General features: G+C 42.4%; 3 protein-coding genes across 4 annotated transcripts; 2 read left to right on the top strand and 1 right to left on the bottom strand.

Annotated features, from left to right (window-relative positions):
- Window positions 1-13,109, top strand: slc20a1b (solute carrier family 20 member 1b). Its single transcript, XM_020457865.2, has 11 exons — window positions 1-339; window positions 2,029-2,718; window positions 2,872-3,012; window positions 3,180-3,265; window positions 3,571-3,667; window positions 8,164-8,283; window positions 9,493-9,738; window positions 9,877-10,414; window positions 10,577-10,762; window positions 10,889-10,973; window positions 11,236-13,109. Exons 2-11 carry the CDS (start codon window positions 2,358-2,360, stop codon window positions 11,389-11,391), a joined length of 2,016 nt encoding a protein of 671 aa, XP_020313454.1. The 5' UTR covers window positions 1-339; window positions 2,029-2,357; the 3' UTR covers window positions 11,392-13,109.
- A 6,951-nt stretch (window positions 13,110-20,060) lies between these two features.
- Window positions 20,061-25,634, bottom strand: pcyox1 (prenylcysteine oxidase 1). The gene is made up of 7 exons (XM_020457486.2): window positions 25,381-25,634; window positions 24,882-25,026; window positions 24,427-24,633; window positions 24,140-24,314; window positions 23,807-24,018; window positions 23,190-23,342; window positions 20,061-22,042 (listed from the first exon to the last, which is right to left on the bottom strand). Exons 2-7 carry the CDS (start codon window positions 24,994-24,996, stop codon window positions 21,372-21,374), a joined length of 1,533 nt encoding a protein of 510 aa, XP_020313075.1. The 5' UTR covers window positions 24,997-25,026; window positions 25,381-25,634; the 3' UTR covers window positions 20,061-21,371.
- On the top strand, window positions 25,590-27,215 carry LOC109868073 (protein FAM136A-like). Of its 2 annotated transcripts, none has more exons than XM_020457487.2 (3): window positions 25,590-25,936; window positions 26,126-26,266; window positions 26,373-27,215. In XM_020457487.2, exons 1-3 carry the CDS (start codon window positions 25,850-25,852, stop codon window positions 26,559-26,561), a joined length of 417 nt encoding a protein of 138 aa, XP_020313076.1. In that variant the 5' UTR covers window positions 25,590-25,849; the 3' UTR covers window positions 26,562-27,215. The 2 variants fall into 2 exon arrangements, with proteins under 2 accessions (XP_020313076.1, XP_020313077.1); XM_020457488.2 differs by having other exon boundaries at window positions 25,820-25,936; window positions 26,087-26,266.
- The last annotated feature ends 56 nt before the right edge of the window (window positions 27,216-27,271 follow it).

Raw genomic sequence — 27,271 nt, 5'->3', positions numbered from 1 at the left:
TTGACAGGTTTTCAGGATGGGGCTGGGGATGGGCATGACGATGGGTGTTACCAAAGCGCCACCCTCTGATGCTCCATAAAGACTAGCACCCGAAATGTATAAATGCGGCTATTACGGCTCTTGACGCAGTCAAACTCTGTTTTTACAGGAATATAACAGACTAAACGGCAAGCGTACGTTAATATACATTTTTTATTTATTTAGTTATATAAATATTTTAAAATTCAAACCAGTCGTTTTCCGTGATTGTTCGTTTCCTGATCCCGCGCGCGCTACTGAGCAAGTTATGCGCGGGCTGAACATGTCCTAGTCTTCTTCAACATTGACAACTAACATGTGGTAAGTTAAACTTGTCATTATTTTTTTAAATAGTGCGGTTTTAATTGGTAACTTATTAAAGTTTTCGTAACGTTTTACGTTACTGTGACTTATTTTTGTAAATAGCTTGCCGGCTAACGCTAGCAAACGTTTGTTCAATCATGATGATACTAGCTAATATTAACAAAAAAAGAGTTCCTTCACATTGACCGTAACGTTACATCGTAAGGATTATAAAGTCAGTTACCGAGCTATACTTAGGTTAATTGTCATTCATTTATAATAACGAAGCGTCGCTAACAATAGATAGCTAAACTTAGCTTTCTAGTATAGCTTATATGGCGGGTATTGACTATTACATTGGTAAACCTAGTTAGGTAGACGACTGGCAATCGCTAAGGTGAGGTGGTTACGAACATTCGACATTGCCGGTCATGTTGCGGTGCGAGTCACGATTGAATGAATTCTGACACGTGCTCTGTGCGTCGTAGTTAGAATTAGATGTCTCTGCAGTTTTAACATATTACCAACTTTAGATAACTAACGTTGTTACCCATGTTAAATGTCTAGGCAATAGTTATGAACTTCAGCCTACCTCTGACTATAATTGAGGCGGTATCAGTCGATACTTTAGGCAGGCCGGCCTGTATGTAAATTATTGCATTACTAACGTGTAGCTCACTACCTATGTTTGTCCTGTGTAGTTGCAATATTATTCGTTGGGTGCTGCAATCCGTATTTAAAAATATATATATTTTTTTAAATCTACAATTTTACACGACCTCGGCTAAAGGAGCCGGCGTTATTTAACGCAGAATGGACAGCCCAATCATCGCACGGCGCAATTTATAAGGTCACAAAGTTATCAAACTACGGATTGCAAAACCCAAAGAAAATAACTCTACTAGACACAGGACCAACAGGGGTACAAGTTAACGTTACGTATTAAATAATGGATATGTTTTACTGCAAGTATCGACTGATACCGACTCGGATGTAGTCGGAGGTAGCCTACACTCCGCCAAAACTCACCGCCTCCGAAGTCAACTCCATCGGTCATTGTGGAGTTGCGAATTCTTGGCTATCTAACGTTAGATGGCTAGTGTTATGTTGCATTGTCATGTATACATTTCTCTGCTACGTTGGCAAAGAGTACATTGTCAATTTCTGTTATGTTGTCTAGCTGCCTTTGGTTAGTCTCATCCTGCGACATCCCCCCCCAAAATGGCTTCCTTATTGCATTGTCTTCAGGCAAGACAGACTGTATCTAGAGCGGTACCCATTCAGTCATTGCATGAAACATCCTGGGAACGACGTTGCCTCAATTGCACACATAGTAGCTCATTTTGCTAAGTAGCGAGCAATGTTTTGGCGTTAAGGTGTTTTTCTTTTTTGTTCACTGAAATTCTTATTGAATGACCTGGCCACACTTTAATTTCAATAGAAGTGGATATGGTCAGGCTCCAGGTTTGCTATTGCTACTACTGCTGTTTTGAGTAGTGTTGCAAAATGGTTAACCATGTGTTTTTTTCGGGTTAGTGGAACCCTAGTTGCTGTGGTAGGATTTGACCATCATATATTTACCTGCAGCTGGTCTCTGATTTTAAGATTGTATATCAATTAATGATCTGAGGTACACTGTTCTTGCTTTGTGAAGTTGGAAGAAGGGATGTTTACTTAATTTAGATGTTTCTCCCTCTTATCTTTCAGGATGTTCTGTCATTCACCTACAGTGACTGTTGAACAATGTGTGTCTGTTCAGTCTGTATGATTGCCCAAAGCCAAATAAACCCTAACAAAGCTAGTAAAATTACAGTATAGCAATACTTCACACTTTACCTCACCATTAATTTATTGTTGTTCAGCCAGGGACAGCACATAGGCTACTCTCAGTAGGTTCAGTTAACCCACAACCTTGAGGGTTAGGGTATACACACATTAATACCTCATTTAATTTTTCTGCTAGCAAATATCACATTTATTTTTGATATACATTCCCTTATCGTGACATCAATCTTTAGAGTAATCAATCACGCACAATGGTTTCGACAACTCTTGCCACCCTTACCCTGGTGGGCACCACACTAGGGATCACGGCCCAGGTCACTGGTGAACCACTGACAGACTACATGTGGCTTCTCATAGTTGGCTTTATCATCGCCTTCATCCTAGCCTTCTCTGTGGGGGCCAATGACGTGGCCAACTCGTTTGGCACGGCAGTGGGCTCTGGAGTGGTCACCTTGCGGCAGGCCTGCATCCTGGCCACTATCTTTGAGACTGTTGGATCTGTGCTTCTGGGAGCCAAGGTCAGCGAGACCATCCGCAAGGGCATCATTGACGTGGACATGTACAATGGCTCCGAACACATGCTTATGGCTGGCTCTGTCAGTGCCATGTTTGGTGAGTGAAACAAATTAATATAATACCATTTTGTAGGTAAGAAAATTATTTATTTCAATTTGGACATCTTGTGTATGGTTGTACTATGATGTAATGTTGAAATGGAGCTGGAACTGTTTAAATGTTCAAGTTGGCTTTTATGCTGCTTCTTAGGTTCTGCTGTATGGCAATTGGTGGCCTCTTTTCTCAAGCTGCCCATCTCAGGGACCCACTGCATTGTTGGTGCTACCATTGGCTTCTCTCTGGTGGCCAAAGGTCAACAGGGGGTCAGGTGGCTGGAACTCCTTCGGATTGGTGAGTCAGCAGCTTCCGTTGACCACGGCTTACTTTGTGATCCCCGTAGGAAAATTAACAGCTTCTATTATGTGCAATGTTTTTATTTAGACAACTTTGTACGAGTAATGCAAGTGTCTGGTGTTCCTGAGAGCACTATGCAATGCTAATTTTTGTAATCTCCACAGTTGCCTCCTGGTTTCTCTCCCCCCTTCTGTCTGGCATCATGTCAGGTGTCCTTTTCTACTTTGTTCGTATGTTCATCTTGCACAAGGTAAGCTGACAAATCTGCTTCTATCTAAATCTAGATGTTCTTAAATTGTAGGAAGCTTCTTGTTGGAAATGGTTGTAGTCTGTGCCAGACCATTATATGATGTCCCAGACATCATAACAAGGTCATTCTATTAAACAAATAAAGACACTCCTTGTTCTTTGGACAGGGGTAATATTCGCAGTGTAATCTCACAGGCCATTATGTTAGATAAAATGTACTGACACACCTTCTATTCTGCCATCAAATGTAAGCTGACAGTACAATGGGGAGCATGGTGTTTTTGATTTCTGTTTGTCCCTATGTAGAAAGACCCGGTGCCCAATGGTCTGAAGGCCCTGCCTGTCTTCTATGCTGTCACAATGATGATCAACCTATTCTCCATCATCTTCACTGGAGCTCCAAGTGAGTATCGTTGTCCCAGTCTACCTTCACCATGCATGCCTGCCTACAGCCTAAAATAATCTGCTCCCTTAGCCAGTCGGATACCTACACTTTTTTCAAGACTGAAACGGACTGCTTACTGTTCTCGGAGAAGGCCTGTTATTTTAACCTGTTGTGTTTTGGGTCTTTTCTTGAATGTATATGTCATCATGACATAATTAAATTACAGAGAGGAGCACTTCACAACAGGGAGCTGGAAATAGGATTTCTCATTATTCTTGACGACAGTGTATGTCCCTTTCCCACACAGAGGAGGAAAAGTGGAAGTAAAGAGGTTGTTAACTCTGCAACTGTGTGTCCTTTGCCTCTGTCAGTAGTCTCGTTGAGTAGGGCCATATAAAATCTGCGTTTCGGACAGACTCCAGACCTTAAAAAAATATAAAGTATGTGTGTATTAATCAAAAGAGAAACAAAATGCAACAGTGATTTGTATTTTCCTGTGACTTTCTGAAACCGCAAAAATGCCCCTGTCGTCGTGTTGTATGTCTGGTCTATACTTTGTGTAGCGGTTAGCGACAATGCTAATGATATCTGTCTGTTGGTAGATGGCAAGACATTCCCAAAACTCACAATTAAATGTTAGCTACAATGTAGCATATGCCTAACATAGCAGAATGAAATCATGATTACTTGCATCAATCCTTTGGCTATTTGTTTTGTAAACTCTGCAATCACGAGTGCTATAGAAACACTGCTAACCAAACAACGGTCTCTAGCTGGTGCACATTTGCATTAAAGGGTAATTACACCCACATTTCTTAGCAATTTTTTTCCTTTCTCAGACACCAAGTAGTTTACTGATGTGGTTTAAGCATTGGTGTGGACTTAGAACATCCAATTTAGTTTTTTCTATTAAAAAGTGTTTTCTGGGAGCAGAAACCTGGAAGAAATTGATTTCATAGGACTCTAATTGAGAGCACTGTGAATATTAAGGTCTGTTATATTGTTCACTTTTTAGCTTTGAAACTCTAATTAAATGAGCAACCTTTGCTCCTTGTTTTCTTCTACCTACAGGACTGAACAGTTCAAGAATTCAACTGGCCTGGGCCATTAAATGAAGGCTACAGGCCAGAGTATGACTTGATGTGTATATACGCACATCTGTACACCCACTCAGAGGAGACCACATGCACTCACTCACATAATGTACTGTTGTCAGTCACACCTACATGTGAGTGTACTGTACATGGGGACCTTTTACTCTGGGGTACCTCACATGAAGTTCCATACAGAGATTGCATTCCAGGAATCCTGCTCAATATATTCCCACACAACTGAGAAGAGCTCAGGGAGTGATTAATTGGAGAACCAGATATTACATAATGACATGTAGGCCTACTGTATTAAAACACGCGCTGAGGAGGACGTTTCTTTACACATACTGGCACACTTTTAGACTCTGGCCACTGCCTGTAACTGGAGCTGGCTTATTACGAGGCTAATCCTGATCTTTAGCCACTTGGTCGGTTAGTCACTCCCTCATGTTATAAGTACCTGGATTAAGAATTCAAAACAAGATGAGTCCATGATTAGCCCCTTCCCCCACTTCCCTTATTTCACAATTCATTCAGGTGCATTGTATCCAAATGGGTTGTACTATTTCAGAACACATTTCAACTGTCCTCTTGTGAGAATCTTTTGAACCACAGAAATCACAGGATAAGTAATGGATTATGTCACCTTTTTTTGGCTGTATTTGGCTCCGGAGTTGTGTAACAGTAGTATAGTGGTGACTGATCTGCTAGTCTAATACAACTCCATTTAAACTCAATGGGTGAAGAGGAAGGTGGCCAAGACAGGGAACTGTACATTTTGTTTCCTGTTTTAGAACTCTGTTTCTTTTGGTTTAACATGGTGGTGTGAAAGCACTCAGGCAATCCCGCAAGCGCGTTCCTATACACAATATAGCCAATCTTAGTGCCAGAGAGCTCAATTGGAATGGGTGAAAAAAATAAATGCATCTCAGGCCTGAGAATTTGAGGTCAAGAGTTATTTTAACACTGCTCTATTTAGTCATTAGGAAGCTGTACTATAGAATGCTTTGCTGACAGAGGAAAGGGCAGTCACCATTTTATGAGCATGTCAACATTTAGCCTACGTTTGATTTGTAGAACCAACCAAGCAAATACTGGTCCCCTCTAGTTAGAGAATCAAATATATTTCTTCACTCACTTGGATAACCTGCCTGGCCTTCACTACAAACTATTCACTTTCAATCAGTGGACACATCCCTTGTCCCTACATTTCAATATGCTTTAGCTAGAAGGCTAATTTTCTGCTTCGGTTACCCTTTGGAAAACAAACAGTGGGTGGCTTGGTTGCTTAGGTTACACTAAACAATTGGGAAAATGGAGATGACTGATCACAGTGGAGCAGCTGAGAAGAATGGGTTTAATAAACTGAACTGTGACTCAGTATACACTGCATGCCAGAAATACGACAGTCTCTAAATGTCTGAATGCTACATCTTGATAATGCATATTGCCTGTTTACACAGATTAAACTTTTTGGTGGGGCTTAATAAGCGGACACCAGTTCATTATTGGAGTAAACGGCAATTGAGAGATTAGTTTATGGTTTTCTGTGGTATATGGCCCTTCAAATGACTGATTTTAGAACATAATAGATTCTGATAGGCAAGCAATGCTAAATGCAACTGAAATAGTTTGAGTAGCCTGCTTTTATGTTCATACAGTTGGGAAAAGTTGTGCTTTGACTTTTTTTTATTCTGGTTACTTTTTAGTTTATCAACATTGTTTATTCTACTAGTGGTAGGAGTGACACGAACTGGGACCATAAAGAGGATAATTGGCCAAAGCCACCCATCCCAACTATACAATTAACGGTCATGATGAGTGCTGGGGCTGAAATGCTCTTGGGGGAAAAACGACTAACCATATTGTGTAATGTAGGCCACGGGATGCAAAGGTTTAGAAGGGAGGGGTTTGGAACGCAGCAGTTGTTAAATTCCACTTCCTGAGACCTCCATTATTCATCCCACTGGATGGAGTGGCGTAGACTTGCCCCTTTTTTGTGGGTGTGTTTATTACGACTGGCCCGTTGCTAGTTTTTTTGCCTATTATTAAAAAATATATAAAAAATCTCTGGATATGTAATCCACTACAGGTCATCAACACGTACTGTCAACAAATGTCCCTCAGCACATACTGAATAATACAGACTCCATTCTCCTCTTTCAGGGACATATTTTTGCCCACTGTTAATTTGGCACCAGCCACTCCCTCCTACACCACACAAATGTCTACTGGCCGTACCTGTTTTGGGCTGTCCCACGGTCACTGAGTCATTCTAGACTAGTCTAATGGAAGAAGCCTCCGCTGTTCTTAGAAGAAAAATATTCTAACACCCCCTTCCCATTTCCTCTCTTCTGCCTCTCCCCTCCTGGAGGGGGTGAGTTTGTTGCGTAACTAAATACTCATTGCTCATGTGGCACGGCCTGCAGGCTAGTGCTGCAGCATGTGAGGATGAGTCAGTAGACTACACAGGAAAGAGCATGATGGACTCTGCCCTTCAATGAACACCACGATGAGACACCGTTATCTCAGGGCCCTGGCCTTCCATTTCCTTTAGTTTTTCACATCCCAACATAGTTAATTTTTATTAATGCGCGGTCAAGGTAACCGCCAACGTGTAGCTTTAACTTTAGAGCGACACTTTTGTTATTTACTCTGTCTATGTTGCTGACTCTCCAACACGTCGCTTGCTGCCCCCCCCCCCCCCCCACACACATGTCGTGGTCCTTTCCCTGCCAGCAGCATGCACAAGACCGCGTTGGCACCCCCACAAACACTATCGCTCGCAGTCTTGGCACACAGATGTCTGTTATGCTACTGCGAACACTTAGGCTTCCTTCTGTTTAAGTCCTCTCCTAACCTTTTTTAAGGCACTCGCTGTGAGAGGAGCATGTGAATGCGACATTATCCCTCGTCATTTACATGCTCCTCACCCACAGCATTGTGTAACTGTTCAGATCTATTGGCACGCTACCGTGCCATATTTAACTGGAACATGTGCCACTTGCTGTGGCCCATTCTTGTAGCTAGTGGTGAAGGTATGTGTTTTTGGGTGATATTTTCCCTGGAAATATGACCATGTGCAATGTGTAGATAACCATGGATGTCCAAAGGAGCGTTCTAGCATTTCACCCTCTTTTAAAATGTTTTTCTCTGTACTCAATATGTTAATTTGTTATCCTATTGAATCATTCTTTATTGTTACGGTTGATATAGTATAATTTCGATTTTTTTTTTTATGTGAATATTTATAATAGGAATGGGCTACCCTAATTCTACCAACTATAGATGAGGAGCCAGGTCCAGATAAAATATTAGTCTGAAGACTTACTGTAAACCTTTAGAAAGGTAGCTTCTGCTGCCTTGTTTTTCAAAACCAACTTTCCTCTCTTTCTCCTGTCTGTCACTGCTTGGTTACTCCAGTGCTTGGATTTGACAAGATCCCATGGTGGGGCACACTGCTCATCTCTTTGGCCTGTGGTATGCTGACCGCCCTGTTGGTCTGGTTTATAGTCTGCCCACGCCTCAAGAAGAAGATTGAACGTAAGTACATTTTCTTTCCCCTTAAGTTTGGCACACCACTTACAAAGCTGCTAATTTAGGGTTTTATTTGATTAGAGAATTTTAAGTACTCCTTTCACGGTCTTACCTGGAAAATATGTTTGCTTGGGTGCTGTTAAAATGACACGGAAAGTGTCATAGGGATTAATACTGCATGTGTCTGTGGCTTCAACCATTCACATCAAGGTTTTAATCCAGCAAATGGATTCAGGGCTGCAGATATGTTGTTTTACACTAATTCTGTGTTCTGGCTTGTCTTGGAAGTACTCAAGTCTGATCTTTTTAAAACAAATCTGCATTGAGCTTAAAATGCAGTGTGATAATTGTGCTGGTCAAAAGTAGACCTGTCTATTAATAGTGAAAAGGAGTCTCATCACATGGTCTGAAAGCCAGGATGAAAAAGTTAACCCTTTTCTTAAATAGCCTCCCTTTGAATGGGTACAAAAATGAAAAGTTAGATTTGATATTGTCTGTAATTTTATCTTAACTTCACTATGGGGCCAATGGTGGGTCTTGTGAAAGGTTAATACATTTGCGGCTGATGTACAGCTGAAATATCCGTGATAGATCTGTCTGGTAGGGTCCTATTCTACTAAATAGAGGCGCTTAATTGGTTCATAGTGATCCACTCATTGGCCTTTACCTCAACTAGAATAGCCATGGGTTGACTTAAAGTATTGACGTGAAGTTGGCACTGAGTCACAGGGTTAAGACTGCAGGTGACTACTGACGTGGCTCAAGTCGAAAACAAACTGCTGCCGCCTCGACTCCTGTCCTAACTAGTTTGGATGACGCAATCAGGTCAACTGGCTAGATAGCAGACCAAACCGTTCTTAGGACTCACGAGGTGGACATATGTTTGCATTGAGTATCTGAAACTGCAAACCAAAAGTCATACAGGATACATCCACTTTCAGACCTTATCTACATAGGCCTACATGTAAAGGTTTTAGTCGATGGCACAATGTAAATATGCTAAAATTAGTACAGTCATTGGCCCTTTTTACCTGATCTTATGAACATTTTGTCTCTCTCAAATTTGAATGCGTTTAACCCTATAGTAAATGCTTTTGTTTTTTCTCAGCTTAAATGTTGAGGTGTATACGAACCAAATGTGCATGTTTCCTCACTGTACCGTATTCGTGTTTGGTCTCAAGCCCAGGCAGTCTAACGCCACTCTTCCTCCTCCAGGAAAAATCAAGTCTTCCAGCCCCTCTGAGAGCCCCCTGATGGAAAAAAGGGAACTGAGGGAGGGGCCTGTACCCTGTACCATCCTGAAGCCTGTCCCTGAGGAGCCCCCTTCACCCCCCTCCCCTGCCTCCCACGCTGACCCAGACACCCTCTCCCAGCCTCCCCAAGAGGAGCGCAGGGTCACCTTTGGCATTGGAGATTCTGATGATTGCGACAAGGAAGGCAAGGAGTCTGAGACCGGCAATGGTGAGTCATGGGGAGGTTCTGGCTGCCTTGGTAAATGGGTTGGGAAAAGTTAGAAAATGGGATAAATATTCTGTGAATACTAATGGTAATCCATGACTGACTACACTATTGCTTACTTTAAAGTCTATTTTTAATCAGTCCCAAAAGTGCAGTTCAGCAAGGATGTGCAGTTCAGCAACGGCCCGGCCCACATCCCCAGTAACGGTTACAGCCAGTACCACACGGTTCACAAGGACTCCGGACTCTACAAAGACCTGTTACACAAACTCCACCTTGCCAAGGTGGGCGACTGCATGGGCGAGGCAGGCGACAGACCCATTCGCCGCAACAACAGCTACACCTCCTACACCATGGCCATCATCGGCATGCACGGGGACTTTCGGCCCAAAGAGGGCGAGTTCCACGCCAGCGAGGACAAAGGTACAGAGAAGAAGCGTGTACGCATGGACAGCTACACCAGCTACTGCAACGCTGTGGCTGAGCACGGGGCTCCTGAGGGCCTGGGGGAGGCAGAGGTGACTCTGGAGATGGGAGAGGAGGACGCTGGCAGCAGCCGCAGCTCTCTGGAAGAGGATAGCCATGACCATGACCGCCCAGAGGTCTCAGAGCTCTTCAGGTTCCTCCAGATCCTCACAGCCTGCTTTGGCTCCTTCGCCCACGGGGGCAACGATGTCAGGTAGGGAGATGTTCCATCTTGGATGATTTGTCAAGATGAATAGTAATTTTATTGCTGTTTAAGTGTTTTTGGATTAGTAGTTTGGTTGCTGCTTGTATGTTCATGTAGAGGAACTTTTTGTACTTGGTTTGTATTTGCGTAACCTAGTCTCTTCTCCTGCAGCAATGCCATTGGTCCATTGGTAGCGCTGTGGCTGGTGTACAATAGTGGTTCTGTGAACTCCAGTGCCCCCACACCCATCTGGCTGCTGTTGTACGGAGGAGTTGGCATCTGCCTCGGGCTCTGGGTGTGGGGTCGCAGGGTTATCCAGACCATGGGAAAGGACCTCACCCCAATCACTCCCTCCAGGTATGAACCAGACTGACAAATCCAAGTCAGTCAAATGGCACCTTTACAACATAACATTCCCCACAGACCTGAGACTTGGACAGACAACCAACCGTTCACTCAATTCTGGATTTCTTTTCCTTGCAGTGGTTTCAGCATTGAACTTGCCTCAGCCCTGACCGTTGTGGTTGCCTCCAACATTGGCCTGCCTGTCTCCACCACCCACTGCAAGGTAAGCTGTTCAGCCTTTGGGTCACGGTGGTCTGACGGGGAGGAGGGCTGGGTAATGTGGAAGGCAGGGAGCCGTAAACAGGATGTCTTCTTTTTTGGCAGTTCAAACTGGTTTTAATTTCCACTTTAAAACACTGAAAAGCAAGATAAAAACAGAATCCAGTCAGCTACTGTTAGGGGGAGTGTTGTCCATGTCTTAATGCACCATGGTTCCTAAGTGTTTAACTAAGGTCAGTGCGTCAATCGTGTGTGTGTGTTGCCAGGTTGGCTCTGTGGTAGCGGTTGGCTGGCTGCGCTCCAGGAAGGGTGTGGACTGGCGTCTGTTCCGGAACATCTTCATGGCCTGGTTTGTGACTGTGCCCATCTCTGGTCTGATCAGCGCTGCCATCATGGCCCTCTTCTTCTATGTTATCCTGTAAGCCCAGGGCTTCCTGCACCCCACAACAGGGGAGGAGAAAGAACAAGCGCCCACTCGCACCAGGGGAGAGGGGGAGTGAAAAGGAGAAGGGGTTGGAAGGCAATTATATGCCCCTAACCAACATACCCGAAGGTAGAAATACATAAAGAAGAAGTTAATGGAAAAAAGGATGTTGTGATATTGGCCTGTGGTTTTTGGCTGCGTCATTCTCAACCTTAAGTGATGGTTGTTGGTTCCGCCAGATTACTTCCAATGGGACATGACTTTTTTCCGACTTGGCTGTATTTTTTTTTTTTGCTTTTCAATGCTCATGATCTTGTAAATAACTCATCAAAGCATTTTTTGATTCTCCACTACTTCCATTTGTTTTATTGTGTAATTATGTACATACTACCATGTTCCTGTTTTTAAATAATCTTATTTTACAAGTTTGTATGACACAATTACAATGCAGTATTTGCCTTTATTGAAAGATCTTTCTCCTGACCTACATATTAAAAAATGCTCAAAGTAACCTAGAATAAGCAGTATTTTTAGGTTGAAAGTGAAGTTATTGGGTGTTTTCCACCTTTACATGCCATTGTCAAATGTGTTTGCGTGTCTTTTTGTCACTAATTAAGTTAAGAATTGTGTGTGGAATTTGTTTTCCTCATGTGCAGGTGTGCTTGTTTTCCCCTCGCCCTTTCCTGATCGAACAGAGTTTGACTGTCATTCAGCCATTCAACAGAACCCTAGCCTGTAGAAGTACAAGAAACGATGTGCAAGCCCCTCTGAGCTGATTGTCTCAACTTGTTACAATGGTCCCTCAGATCTTCCTCTATTTTTTAGGTCAGTCATTGGCTCAGCATTTATTCTAATACAATCGATTGCTTTTTGTCAGACTACCTAATTTAACTGAAATGTGCTCAACATGAAACCAGACTGAGTAGACTCCTTTGTTCCCCTACTTACATATGCTCTTTGAGCACAGAGCAGGTGTTACGGGACCTGACCTCACCTAGCTCTTACCACACTGGCTGGTGGGACAAATGATAACTTATTCTTTGGGAAAATGGCACATTTTTCTAAGTAATGTTTTGTGGTCTGAAACAGTCACACTTTCACATGGCTAGTTATTTTAAATACAATTGTTTTAAAGGCATTGTTCAAAACAATCTAGTACCATACATTCGTATATATTCTGAGTCAGCTTTGGCATTATTCATGGTGATAGCAGACCTCTGAACATGAGGTTACCTGAACAAATTTGCTGGTGGAATGTTGGTGAGGGGAAACACTCAAATGAAAAGACCATATATTTCCTGTTAAACTTGATTGCATCAAACTAGATGGTGCAATGTGTTAGTTCTGCTCAAGCCTTCTGTAGTCTCTTTGTTTTGCAATTTAACATCAGAATTTTTACTTCCCTGTGCTCATGCTCTGTGGAATGTATACTTGCATACACATCGGGATACTCTTGCCACGCCCTCTCAGCTAAATGTTTTTATATCTGGTTGATGAGATTAGTGTGGCAGGTTGCTACCCTAAACCTGGTGTGGGGACCTTGACCAGAGGCTCTGTTAGAAAAGGGGGGGGGGGGGGCGTGCTGTGATGCCACTGAGCGTTGCATAGATGCTTTAGTTGCCCTGGTTTTTTTTAGGCACCAAAGAAAAGACTGGTTTGTTAAGCACAGACAGTACTCAGACTGGACAAAGGAAAATAAATACAAATTGAAAGCTATTGCCTTGTATTTTCATTTTCTATCTGTATTTAATTTGTAATGTGCTTTGAAAGACTCACTTCTCATAAACCATGACATTTCAAATAAAGACCTATTGCATAAGGATAGTCACACAGCAGTGTAATAGAATGTTAAGATGTTTCTCTTTATTGACAGTAAACTGTTCCGCTGCAGTGTTCCTCGGGTTCTGTAATGGGTCTGCAGGCTCCGCCTCCTCACATGATGCCTCCTGCAGGCTCACTCTACCTCAGCTGTGATACAGAGAGTGAGAATTGCTTCCTTTAGGTTATCTGACCATCACACACGTGTCCTACTCCCCCAGGAGTCTCAAAGCCACGTGTATGACTCATCAACCAACCCCCATTGTCTCCTGACCTGAATCATTCTAGCAGTGAAAAGTAATTGATACAGAACATTTGGGCTCCTTTTATGCCCAGTAAAGTGAATGTAAAGGGTAACCCCATGATCGAGAAAGTAGTTACGAATGATTACAATACATAACCATTTATTTTCAAGGATCAAGACCCAAAGCCTAAGATGGACTGAACATGCACACCTTGGTCCTATATTTTGTCCAAAATGTGCCTTCGTTGACTCATACAGGCTAGGAAAGGAACGGTGCATCTCTGGTCCATAAATAACCCAGGACACAGCAGATGATGCAGAACTAATCAAGCACAGATGAGCATCTGGGGATAGGTGTCTTAGAGTGCCCTGGATTTCAGTAAAACCTAGCACTTGTAGTTTAACTAATTCAACTAGTTTATTTTGTGACTCGTTCTAGGACAGTTTCTCCATGGAGTGTTTTGGTCATGAGGCTACTAATAAAGTGGTTTTCCCCATGAACTCAGAGAGGAAATCTTGACCATATAAAGAATGCTTGACAAACGGTGTAAAACGTTTCTATTTTTTACAGTGACTCAGACTGTCTGGCATAGTTCACTTTTTTCACTGTCTTTTTGCAAAAGTAGCTTGTTAACTATTATTCAACATATGATGTTGATGTGCTCACTACAAAGCACAGTTTTTAGGACAACAAAGATGTCATTACTTGTTTGCATGAGTGTAATAAAAACATGTTTTCACTGCCAGGTGCTATTATACAACTGTGGTAAATTTGTGCTTACTGTGTGTTGTAAGATTTCAGTTTCAACAGACGGAAATGTAGAGGGTAAACCGATGAATCTCATTCCTTACCCGTCTATTTCATCCCACTTGGGACACAGTCTTTTCTGAATCAAGTTAAACCCCAGCATCCTCACATTTTATGAGTGGAAATATTCAACAGCTAGAGCAAACACATGCAGGCACACACACATTTTAATGGAACATGGATACTAGAGGGGTCAAATTAGGAAATTATCACCTTTGTCTCAAAAAAACATTGTCAGTTGTTCAAACTATGACATGTACTAACAAGTAGATATCGGTCATATATCCTACCTAAATTGCCCATTTCATTGGCTTCAACGTCGGCTTCAAGGTATTCTAGGAAGGGACAGAAGACTTTAAAATCGTATTTTTAACACAAAATGTAATACCAGTGAGTGATTGGCTAGTATTGGTTTCAAATGTGTTGTGGATATTTTGTGTTACATTGGATATAATCATCTTCTCTGAGTAACTTGAGAAAACATGAGACTCATACCTGTGAGGAAAAAGGTAACCCAAGGTTATAACCCAAGGTTATGAGGGTATATGTGTTTTTACATGACACACTATATACAGTGCCTTTGGAAAGTATTCAGACCCCTTGAATTTTTCCACATTTTGTTACATTACCGTCTTATTCAAAAAATTGATGAAATAAAAAATGTAATCCTTAGCAATCTACACACAATATCCCATAATGTAAAAAAAAAATATATATATATTTACATAAGTATTCAGACCCTTTGCTATGAGCTTCGAAATTGAGCTCAGGTGCATCCTGTTTCCATTGATCATCCTTGAGATGTTTCAACAACTTGATTGGATTTGGTAAATTCAATTGATTGAACATGGTTTAGAAAGGCACACACCTGTCTATATAAGATCCCACAGTTAACAGTGCATGTTAGAGCAAAAACCAAGCCATGAGATCGAAAGAATTGTCCGTAGAACGCCGAGACAGGATTGTGTTGAGGCACAGATCTGGGGAAGGGTACCAAATAAAAATAAGTTTGGAACCACCAAGACTCTTCCTAGAGCTGGAGGAAACCTGGCACCATCCCTACGGGGAAGCATGGTGGTGGCAGCATCATGCTGTAGGGATGTTTTTCAGCGGCAGGGACTTGGAGACTAGTCAGGATCAATGCAAAGATGAACGGAGCAAAGTACAGAGAGATCCTTGATGAAAACCTGCTCCAGAGCGCTCAGGACCTCAGACTGGGGCGAAGGTTCACCTTCCAACAGGACAACGACCCTAAGCACACCGCCAAGATAACGCAGCAGTGGCTTCGGGACAAGTCTCTGAATGTCCTTGAGTGGCCCAGCCAGAGTCCGGAATTGAACCCGATCAAACAGCTCTGGAGCGACCTGAAAATAACTGCAGCAACACTCCCCATCCAACCTGACAGAGCTTGAGAGGATCTGCAGAGACTAATGGGAGAAACTCCCCAAATACAGGTGTGCTAAGTTTGAACCGTCATACCCAAGAAGAATCAAGGCTGTAATCGCTGCCAAACGTGCTTCAACAAAGTACTGAGTAAAGGGTGTGAATACTTATGTAAATGTAATATTGTGATGTTTTTGCTTCGTTATTATGGTGTATTGTGTGTAGATTGATGTGGGAAAAAAACGATTTATTCACATTTAGAAAAAGTAAAGGGGTCTGAATACTTTCCCGAAGGCACTATATACAAAAGTATGTAGACACCCCATCACATTAGTGGATTCGGCTATTTCAGCCACACCCAATGCTGAAAGGTGTTAAAATTAGCACACAGCCATGCAATCTCCATAAACAAACACTGGCAGGAGAATTGCCTTACTGCCGCGCTCAGTGACTTTCAACGTGGCAGCGTCATAGGATACCACCTTTCCAACAAGTCAGTTTGTAAAATTCTCTGCCCTGCTAGAGAGGCCTCGGTCAACTGTAAGTTCTGTTATTGTGAAGTGGATACGTCTAGGAGCAACAATGGCTCAGACGCGAAGTGGTAGGCCACACAGCCTCACAGAACGGGACTGCTGAAGTGGGTACAGCGTAAAAATCGTCTGTCCTCGGTTGCAACACTCACTGTCGAGTTCCAAACTGCCTCTGGAAGCAACGTCAGCACAATAACTGTTCAGTCAGTATCTGACTGAGCAGGAGCTTCATGAACTGGGTTTCCATGGCTGAGTAGCCGCACATAAGACTAAGATCACCATGCGCAATGCCAAGCTTCGGCTGGAATGGTGTAAAGCTCGCTGTCATTGGACTCTGGAGCAGTGGAAATGCATTCTCACGCTTCACCATCTGGCAGTCCGACTGACAAATCTGGGTTTGGCGGATGCCAGGAGAACGCTATCTGTCCGAATGTATAGTGCCAACTATATAGTTTGGTGGAGGAGGAATAATGGTCTGGGGCTGTTTTTCATGGTTCGGGGCAGGCTAGGCCCCTTAGTTCCATTAAAGGGAAATCTTAACGCTACAACATTCAATGACATTCTAGACGATTTTGTGCTTCCAACTTTGCTGCAACAGTTTGGAGAAATCCCTTTCCTGTTTCAGCATGACAATTCCCAGTGAACAAAGCGAGGTGCATACAGAAATGGTTTGTCGAGATCGGTGTGGAAGAACTTGACTGGCCTGCACAGAGTCCTGACCTCAACCCCATCGAACACCTTTGGTGATGAATTGGAAAGTAGACTGCGAGCCAGGCGTAATCACCCAACATCCGAGCCCAACCTCTCTAATGCTCTTGTGGCTGAATGGAAGCAAGTCCCCACAGCAATGTTCCAACATCTAGTGGAAAGCTTTCCCAGAAGAGAGGAGGCTGTTATAGCAGCAAAGGGGGGACCAACTCCATATTAAAGCCCATGATTTTGGAATGAGATGTTCGACAAGCAGATGTCCACATACTTTTGGTCATGTAATTTATTTTGTTAAAGATTAAGAGGTAAATACTCGCCATCTACATCCTCATCAGACTCGGACTCTGTTGGAAAATGGGAGAGTTAGGCTTATACATATGCCTACATGAATCTGAAATATATACTTTTTATAATCTACAAGTGTGTCTTTGAACACCATGCATTCAACCCTTCCTTACCCTCATGGTCTGCATCAACGTTTCTGTCTCTGTCTGCTGGAAAATGACAGGAGTAAAGTTATGTCATCTGAACAAACTAAGCAAAAACCACATGCCCATCAATAACTCATTTTTTTCCTGTGAGTTTTGTAATAACATGTGCCACATGCTCTTACCCATGTCCTCCTCCTGAGTGGAATTCTGCTCTGTAATTTTTTTTTTATTAAATAAATTATGACACGGCACACATTTACAAAATCGTATGGTAAATCAAATTTTATCTGTCACATGCTTCGCAAACAACAGGTGTAGACTAACAGTGAAATGCTTGCGGGTCCTTTTCCAACAATGCAGAGTTAAAGATGAAAAATAAAATAGAAATATGGTTGATTAATAAGTATGCATATGCATACAGCAGACTACAGTGCTTACCAGTATTTTCATCTTGAACAGGCTCTACAGTAGACATATGAAAAATAACATTTGTTAAAAGAAAACAAGAGGTCAAATCGTACTATTTCACAATCAATAGGCCAAATGCACAAAAAGACAGATAATGGCTCTGATGTCCTCTTATTTGTTTTTAGAAGGGTAGGATTCCCTTACCCAAGTAGCATACATCTGCACTATGTGCATCCTCTGTAGATGGAAGGAAATATGGATATGATTGTTCCTTCATCGTATTAATTCAAATGAATACAAATTATATGGCGAGGCAATTTCAGACAGGTCATAGACTTAAATCATTGCCTGTGTCACTGTCTTACCATTCATTTGCGCTGCTTCGAACTCCTCAGGATCTGAGGACAGAGAAATGCAGGGAAATTATTTTTGCTTAATGCAGAGAGAGAAGTATAGTCAAATTCATTTCAGTTGTTAACGATAAGGCAGTTGCTCTGCATGGAGCAGAAGCTCCTTTATCTCTGAGATATGGATCATTGTACCTCTCCTTTGCAGGTCACTTAGCTGCTCCAGCCCCACTGGAAAAAGTCAAAAACCTATATGAGTTGACAGGAATGCACTCAACATCATCATCATCCTCATTGTCATCATCCATAATGGGCTTCCTCACCATCCTCTGCAAATGTGTCCTTTTTTTCTGCCCATTCCAGGGATGCAGCGAGAGCTGGGGATGTCACAAAGCAATTTTTTTATCACATTTGAATATTATATTATTATATTATATTATCCAACACAAATTATATGTGATTATATACCATGTTATCCATCAAATGTAAGGATTCAATAGAAACCCAATCACATAAAAATAGGCTTATTTATAGGCCTTATTTAGGCCTTATTTACATTACCATTGCATAATACAACATGAAACAGCATTCATCTCAGTACAATGCTTCATCAAATGACACAACTTAGGGATATTTAAACACATATATTGGACATGTTATGAAATTAAGAATATAAACCACACAATTATCATACCAGTATGGAATCCTGTTGCGGCCAGAAAGAGGAATATGGGCACCTCGACTCTCATCTTGGCTCCGTGGTTGGTTATAGTAGGTGTTATAGGGTCAGTCCAAATTGGGTATTGTTTTTTTGTCGGCCAGTGGCCCTTTTATACTGTCTCTCTCATCACATGCTTTGCATGGACAGGCGGCTGTGGTACCATTGTCCCTCCCTACCTGTGGGCATCTGGGTGGCATATCCCGGCCACAACACAACAGACGTGTCATTATTCAGGGTGTGAATGCCACCCATTGTCAGCTCCTCTGTCAGATGCCCCTTTATTTGGGGTGCTGGTGTGTGATTGGAAGGGGAGGGTGTTTGTAGGACGGTCTGTCCATGTTGTCAAAAGCAAACAATTTCCTTTCTGGAATAAAAATATATATTTTTATTGTGTATCATTGACACTGTGTTCTGATGTGGGGTACAGACCACCTCAGAGACACAATTCATCCATTGTGCACAGACCTGATATCATTTTTGGTACATAGCATTCTGTTTTAATTCTAATTTGTTTGGGAACAGTGAATGACATCTGTATGACATTTGAACCCCTCAATAATCTCTCACAATATCATTGCTACTGTACCTTTTTTCAATAGTTTTGTTATGTAGCAATGTCATGTTTACTTTTAGTGACCAATTTCAAAATATAAAGCAACTTCCAAAACATAGTTTACAAGGCTACCAATTACTTCACACTGGAAGGTAAAAGCTACCCTTGAGAAATGGTTACTTTTAATAAAGTATTTCACTACATCAAAACTACCTCATGAAAAATGAGATCTTAAATCTTTAATGTCATATAATACAACATTATGAAACATGACTTCAAGAACACATCACTCTGGAGTCAATGTTAACAATGCAATGAGATCAGTGTGACAACCAGAGTGAGTGTGTGTTGACTTAGATTTAATGGGTAGTTGAAGTAGTTCTACTACCAAAAACACTACGTTGATTTTAATTTAGTTAACTACTGCCAAGCTAATGCAGAATGTAGTTAAATTACTAATTGAACTACATGTAGTGGAACTACTCCACAGCACAGGGCAAATGTCGTTATCTGCAAATAAGAAAATGTGGTTTGGGCTTTCAAAGTCCAGTTTGTTGAAGAACATGTGGCTATTTGCACCTTTGGGGCCTGGCAGAGCATGTATCGTTTAATTAAAGATGACATTCATCACTTCAGTGTGTTATCTCTTTATTCTGAATGTAAACATTGATTTCAAGTCTCCTATTTACAAAAAAAAAAAAAAAAAATGGACAAAACAAGATTGAAGTCATTTAATTTTTCCTGGAAATCCATAGAAGACCATGTCAAATAGAGCATAAAACACATCACAATTACAAACTGATTTCAAATGTGATTACAAAAGCTTGCATTTCTGTGCCAACATTTGGGAGTCAAATCAGCTGAATTCAAAATACTGTCCCTCTTCAATCAATATAGTTCATGTCTAAACGTATGGGAATTTTGCTGTAATATTAGTCATATTATTCTATATATCAAAGTGCACCATTTTCTATGGTTGTACAGTATCTAACACATTATCAAACGCACAGAAACCCTAAAAACCTCAAAAAGTCTGTTAGAAAGGCTAAACCAACAACGATTATTTTCAGAGTCATTCTAGACAAATTACAGAGACACATGAAATTAACCTCCCAGAATAGAAGACAATATTTTATGAAGGATACTTGTCACTCACAGTAAAATAGATGTACTTTGTGTTCTTATATTTCACTTTGGTCACAATGGAAGACTAGTTTCATGGCACAATTTGCTCATCACATAGATGCCATAAACATACCAAAAGAGACAAGAGAGACTAAATATTTTCTGAAAGTAGAAAGGAGGATTCCCAGATATAAAAACCATTGCTTAGTAAATTTTTAAAAAGGCACCATTTAGAAATATGTAAATAGACTACAGTACATTTTCCAATGACATCAAATGATCAGTGCGAATAGCGGTGTATTCATAATTGTATAACACCAAAAACTTAGCAATTATCTGTTGGCCAATTTTTCTTGCAAGAACTATTCAATTGCACAACCGCTTACATTTTCACCAACCAATTTGCTTTACAACCTTTTCAACACTACGCCAGAGGTAGAGAGCTTGAGACGCAGCATGAAGACATACATGGGTCGAGAGGAGCCACAGGGTACATTATCCAGATGTTTTTGACACATTTAGAAACGCAGAAAGTTAGCAACACCATCTATTGCAGCTATATATGTGAAAACCCAATGTATGCATGTATTAAACAATAATTGTACTTTTACCCTGCAGTATAGCATAGCTTGCTATTGTCACAGTGATCATTCTATTCAGCACAGTATAAGAATATCTGATGAAAATTGTGCTAATGTTGCAGTTGATATTATTTCAGTTGAATTTTTCAAATCAAAATATATCAATATAGTGGGTCAATGGATATAGCTTCATAATTGGGCAGAACACCCAATACTACTGTTCACGTACGCAGGAGTGTTTTAGTGTGAAATATCTGACTGATATTATTGCTTTATATTATTACTTTTCTCCACCTCTGTTGTCCCTCCCTCCCTCCCTTTTCAAAGCTCTCCTCTCAGACGTGTGTGGAGGTCCTCCTGGTCGACTCTGCCCACCTGGGAGTTCCAGCGGTGATGTGCCAACAGTGCCAGGTTCCTGGCTGAGATGGCGCTCATCTCCATGGCGCTGGCTGCCCACTCCACAGCGTTCAGGTAGTAGAGGCGCTCATGGAGGATGAACGGAGGGGTCCTACGGTGAGGTGGATTATAAGCGGGGTACGCCAGCCACTTAGTTTCTGAGGTGGAGTCCCATGATAGGAACATGTCCCGGAGCTGCTCCTGGGACAGAGGCTGAGGAGAAAACACCTTCCACACCTTGCTCTCGCTGGCTGGCGGGCGTGAGTAGCTTGGTGGGATGTGAACAGGGTCAATAGAGCTCAGGCTGTTGATGATGGAGCCCTTGGTGTCTGTGGTGAGAACGTCTGACACACTGAAGGTAGAGGGCTTCTCAGAGGTCCCCAGGTAGGACACATTGAGGAGGCCGTGGACCAGGGTGGTGACAGTCTGGTGGTAGCGCCCAGGGTATTGGGAGGGGATGGGCGGGGAGAAGCCTGCAAATGTGATGTCAGACTTTCCCTGATGGAGTGGTGTGGCCACAATCACTATGTCATACAGGGAATGGGCAGAGCCAGAGTCCCCAACATAGTTTACCTCATAAAGACTGGCTGTGATACCTGTGAACAGGAAAGAGAGACTGAAAAGATTTGGCATGGGTCCTCAGATCCTCAAAAAGTTCTACAGCTGCACCATTGAGAGCATCCTGGTTGCATCACTGCCTGGTATGGCAACTGCTCGGCCTCCGACCGCAAGGCACTACAGAGGGTAGTGTCAAAGACCCCAGCCACCCTAGTCATAGACTGTTCTCTCTGCTACAGCACGGCAAGCGGTACCGGAGCACCAAGTCTAGGTCCAAAAGGCTTCTTAACAGCTTCTACCCCCAAGCCATAAGACCCCTGAACATCTAACCAAATGGTTACCCAGACTGTTTACATTGCCCCCCCCCCCCCCCCTTCTTTTACACTGCTGCTACTCTCTGTTTATTATCTATGCACAGTCACTTTAACTCTACCTACATGTACATATTACCTCAATTACCTGGACTAACTGGTGGCAGCGCACATTGACTCTGTACCGGTACCCCCTGTATATAGCCTCTATTTTTTACTTAACACTTACTTTCTCTTAAAACGGGATTGTTGGTTAAGGACTTGTAAGTAAGCATTCCACTAAGGTCTACACCGGTTGTATTCGACACGTGACAAATAACATTTGATTTGAGTAGACCCTTAGCAGCTACAGAACAGATTTTATATAACTTTCAGATTTATGTACTAAGTACCTGTGCTGTTAGTTACTTAAGGCATTTGTGTGTATATATACACACACACACACAATTGCACCCCCCTTTGCCCTCAAAACAGCCTCTATTTGTCAGGGCATGGACTCTACAAGGTGTACAAAGCATTCCACAGGGGTGCTGACCCAAGTTGACTCCAATGCTTCCCACAGTTGTGACAAGTTGGCTGGATGTCCTTTGGGTGGTGGACCATTCTCGATACAAGGAAAACTGTTGGGTGTGAAAAACCCAGCAGAGTTTCAGTTCTTGAAACCGGTGCACCTGGCACCTACAACCATACCCCGTTCAAAGGCATTTAAATATTTTGTCTTGCCCATTCACACTCTGAATGTGGATTTAACACGTGACATCAATAAGGGATCATACTGCTCTTTCCATGACATAGACTGGCCAGGTGAATCCAGGTGAAAGCTATGGTCTTTTATTGATCTCACTTTAGTTATATTGGCCCAGAGAGCATGTACCTGCTTTAGATGGTCGTAACTTGACAGCGATAGTGGTGACTCGTGCTGGGATGAGCTCGGCCTTGCTGTGGTACAGGAGTCCTGAGCACACCTTCTTATTACCTCCGTCCACTGCCCACAGGCCTGGGTCTGCCCCTGCTAGAGACACCGCCCCTGGAGACAACATCACACCACACATTTCACAAGGATTAGTTCAGTTTCCTTATGTTTTCTTTTTTTTCCTTTTAGCCCCTTTTTCTCCCCAATTTCGTAGTATCCAATTATTATTAGTATCTTGTCTCATCGCTACAACTCCCGTACGGGCTCGGGAGAGACAAAGGTCGAAAGTCCTGCGTCCTCTGAAACACAACCCAACCAAGCCGCACTGCTTCTTAACTCCTCAGGATCTCCTTCGCAGTCGCGGCCGGCTGCGAAGGAGCCTGAGTGCGAACCCAGAGACTCTGGTGGCACAGCTAGCGCTGCGATGCAGTGCCCTAGACCACTGCGCCACCTGGGAGGCCAGTTTCCTTATGTTTTCAAGATAAAAAAACATTTGATTGGATGGCCACATAAGAGCACTCAGAACCACTTATCACACCACTTTGGTGTGCATTTCTTTTTGTTACCTAAAAACCTACCCACAAATCCATTGATGCGGACACTTTGGCCATAGTTCACACGGGTGACAGGTGCCACAACGTCGTTGAGGAAGCTCTGAGAAAAGCCCTCCCCCAACATGGCCTCCTCCAGTGTCTGATTGGCTAGTGTGAGGAAATCATCACCACCCATTGCATGCAGGAGCTTCTCCACACTGGTGAAGGAGTAGCCAAACTGCTGGTACTGGTAGATTCTGGAAAAACAAGAACCAAAACATCACATACCTACAATTAGCACTCTTCTCTCATTAATGATTTTCAAATGTTTTGACTGTTGAGTTGTAAATAGACAGGTAGCAGAAACTAAAGTCTCACCTCATGAACTTATCAAGAACACTTTCCACCCACATCTGCATCCGCAGGAAGTTGAACCCGTACCGCCAAAGCAGGCGCAGGAAGTTCACAATAAACCAGTCACTCTCTTCAAAGATAAGCTCTTTTCCATTGAAGATGGCCATTTTTCCAGGGACATCTCGCCTCTGGGAAAGGCCTAAGAGAAACAGGGGAGAAATAAAGATGTGTGTCATTAGACTGTCTGTGCATGTGTACTGCACTCATTCAGGAACAAGCAAGTGTATATCTCACAAGCCAACATGTCTCACCTAGTCTTTCAAGGAAGTGCTTCATGTGCAGATTTAGAGGGTGGATAACTGCGCCCCCCGTCTCGTACTCATAGTCCCCCATGTTGTGGGTGGCCAGTCGCCCCCCCACAGTGCCTGGCTCAAACACATCGATCTTCACCGCTGCCCCAAACTCCTGTCTCAGGAAGTAAGCTGTTGCTGTGCCACCGATGCCCGCTCCAACCACAGCTGTTCATAGAATAAAACCGCAATGTCATTAGAAGTCCAAGGGGAGTAAAATGAACAATTCATAAGTGAAAGCATGTGTGTCATGTAAATCTGTGTAATGTGAAATAGAAATGCTCTCTGGGCCAATATAACTAAATTCATGGAGATTTGTGAACACTCCTATGCAGAACTGATGTACTACTGCGTAGCCACACAACACTGGGTGCCATTGACAATGGAATGTGGAGTCTGGACTAAGATTGGTTTACCTATCCTCTTGGGTGGATCTTTGACTTCTGGAGCTGAGGCTAGACCCCTCTGTCCAGCTTGAAAGAGCCCCAAGAACAGGAGTGCCCTGATTGACATGGTCCTTGAAATCATCATGGGTATTCAATTCCTTCCAAGAAAGGTTATCTGAGTAGAGATTTAAAAAAAAATACAATTTTCAATTACAAAAATAACATAGGCTACACATTCACACCTGATCAGTAGTCAGAAACATGTCACTTTAATATGATTGTGTGAATTGCTGGGTCAATCAAGGACAGACAGCTGTTGGTGGTGACATGTGTACTATCAGTGTGTTAATCTCTCTGGGTCAAAGAGCAGCACACTTGATCTTTTGAGGAGCAGTCTTTCATTGTGATTGGCATTTTTTGTATTACTGTTTGATATCTTAAAAACATAAATGATATCAACCCTCTTAGTTATTTGGCTAAAATCAGACAATTAAAAAGGTCTGATTACTGATAAGTGTACACTGCTCACCATTTCAAATGTCAGTAGAGGTGAAGACTTCTCAAGGAGTTCACAATCAAGTTTTACTAGCTACGAGTTTACAAATGATTTTTAAAACGAAGCAAGCTATTTACTTATCTAACTCGTAATGTGGTCAAATAAGTCGCTGAGAAACAAATGTAGATCCCGCACAGTGTTGTAAATTTAAAGTTTGGACTTCAAAGCAGAGACTTCGGTTACGTCGATACCATATTGGGAACCGGAAATTACCAAGCTAATTCCGGAAGCTGGAGTGGATGTGACGTTGTTTATATTAGAACGAAGAAGCATGCATTCACGGAGGTGACCTTATGTTGAAACATTAATGTAACAAGGCTTCTAATCTTGCAATAACACACTGTATGTAATTGGTGTGGCTGTTATTCAGCTGTGCATCGTAGCTAAACGTTATCTTCTAACAGTTCAGTTGAAATAGTCACTACTGAGAGCAACATTTGAGATGGCAGAGGCACATCAAGCTCGTGTACTGAAAACCATAGAGGATATGGTTCAAAGTTTAGAACGGTACCACATTCGCAAGATGCAAGTAAGTGGTCATGTAAATGCAATTTCAGCTATGTTCAATACATCCAATATAATCCAGTATATTGTGCAGTGCATTATCTACAAATCACCCTCTCTTTCTCCATGCGTACATCATTTGCAACCTGTAATTGTCAACACTTGGGCTTATCAGGTGCCCAGTTCAAATCTTTCTTGTGCATAATGTACCAAGGGTCTCATGTTCAAGTGCAGTGCAGAGTGCTGCGAGCGCTCCGTAGACTCCATGTCACAGGTGCACAATTGTATTGAACGCTGCCACACCCCTCTGGCTCAGGCCCAAGGACTAGTGACCAATGAACTGGAGAAATTTCAGGTGAGTATTTTTTGTTTTAGTTGATAACAACTTGAATATCTTGAGACAGCCGATACAGAGAATGTGTAACTTGATTGTGATTATTTTTCTGACTCCCCATGCCCAGGACCGGCTGACCAGGTGCACCATGCACTGCAATGACAAGGCCAGGGACCTGTTGGACTCTGGAGCCAAGGAGCCAGCCGTGAGGGCCCTGATGGAGAACTGTGTGGGCAGCTGCGTAGACGACCATGTCAACCTGATCCCAAGCATGACACACAGACTCAAAGAGAACCTGAACTCTATTCCACAGTGAGAAGGGGAGAGCGTACTGCAGATGCACGAGACATCTTGGGCTACAGTGACAAAGGGGTTCATAAAGTTCTCTGACAGCAAGGAAGTCTAAACAATTGGAAATGCAGTGTTTCCCCTATATGCATTTGTATAATAATGCATAGATGTATGCCCAAGGAAGACCCCATAACCCCCCTCTCCACACTAACTGCTAGAAAAAATCCTAGGCGAAAAACTGAAATGGCAGATCCAATACCTCAGTGAGGGAAAGGGACATGTGGGGTTTACAGCTTGCAAGGGTGAGATTTGAGTCCATGTCAGCGAGGGTGGTGGGGATATACCGCTGCTCAGTCAGAAGAAACTACAGATCCCTTGCAAACTGGTTGGCCTACATGTTTCTGTGTGGAGCACTTACTGTTTATTAGTTTAACTTAGACCAGAGACATGCCAGATGAATGTTCTCAGCAGGCCTGTGACATTACAGAATTGTCTAACATCAAAATACTGCTATATGTGAACTGTGTGTGAGGGTAATTGATTACATTTCCTGATAACCGAGCTGTTGTATGATTGTCTTTATTCTGCCTCAGTGACTGTCTTCTTAATATCTGCAACCCGTTCTGTGATTCTCCCTCCATCAGTTTTTATATAAAAATGTAAACAATGGTAAAAAGGGTGGAATTGCATTGGTAATATCTTTCAGCCTAAAATTCTTATTCTAGCTGTGTCTTT

Source organism: Oncorhynchus kisutch, linkage group LG23, assembly GCF_002021735.2.
Source record: "Oncorhynchus kisutch isolate 150728-3 linkage group LG23, Okis_V2, whole genome shotgun sequence".
NCBI lineage: Eukaryota > Metazoa > Chordata > Actinopteri > Salmoniformes > Salmonidae > Oncorhynchus > Oncorhynchus kisutch.
Note: the sequence above shows the minus strand (reverse complement) of the source record. Positions and strands in the feature narration are given on the sequence as shown.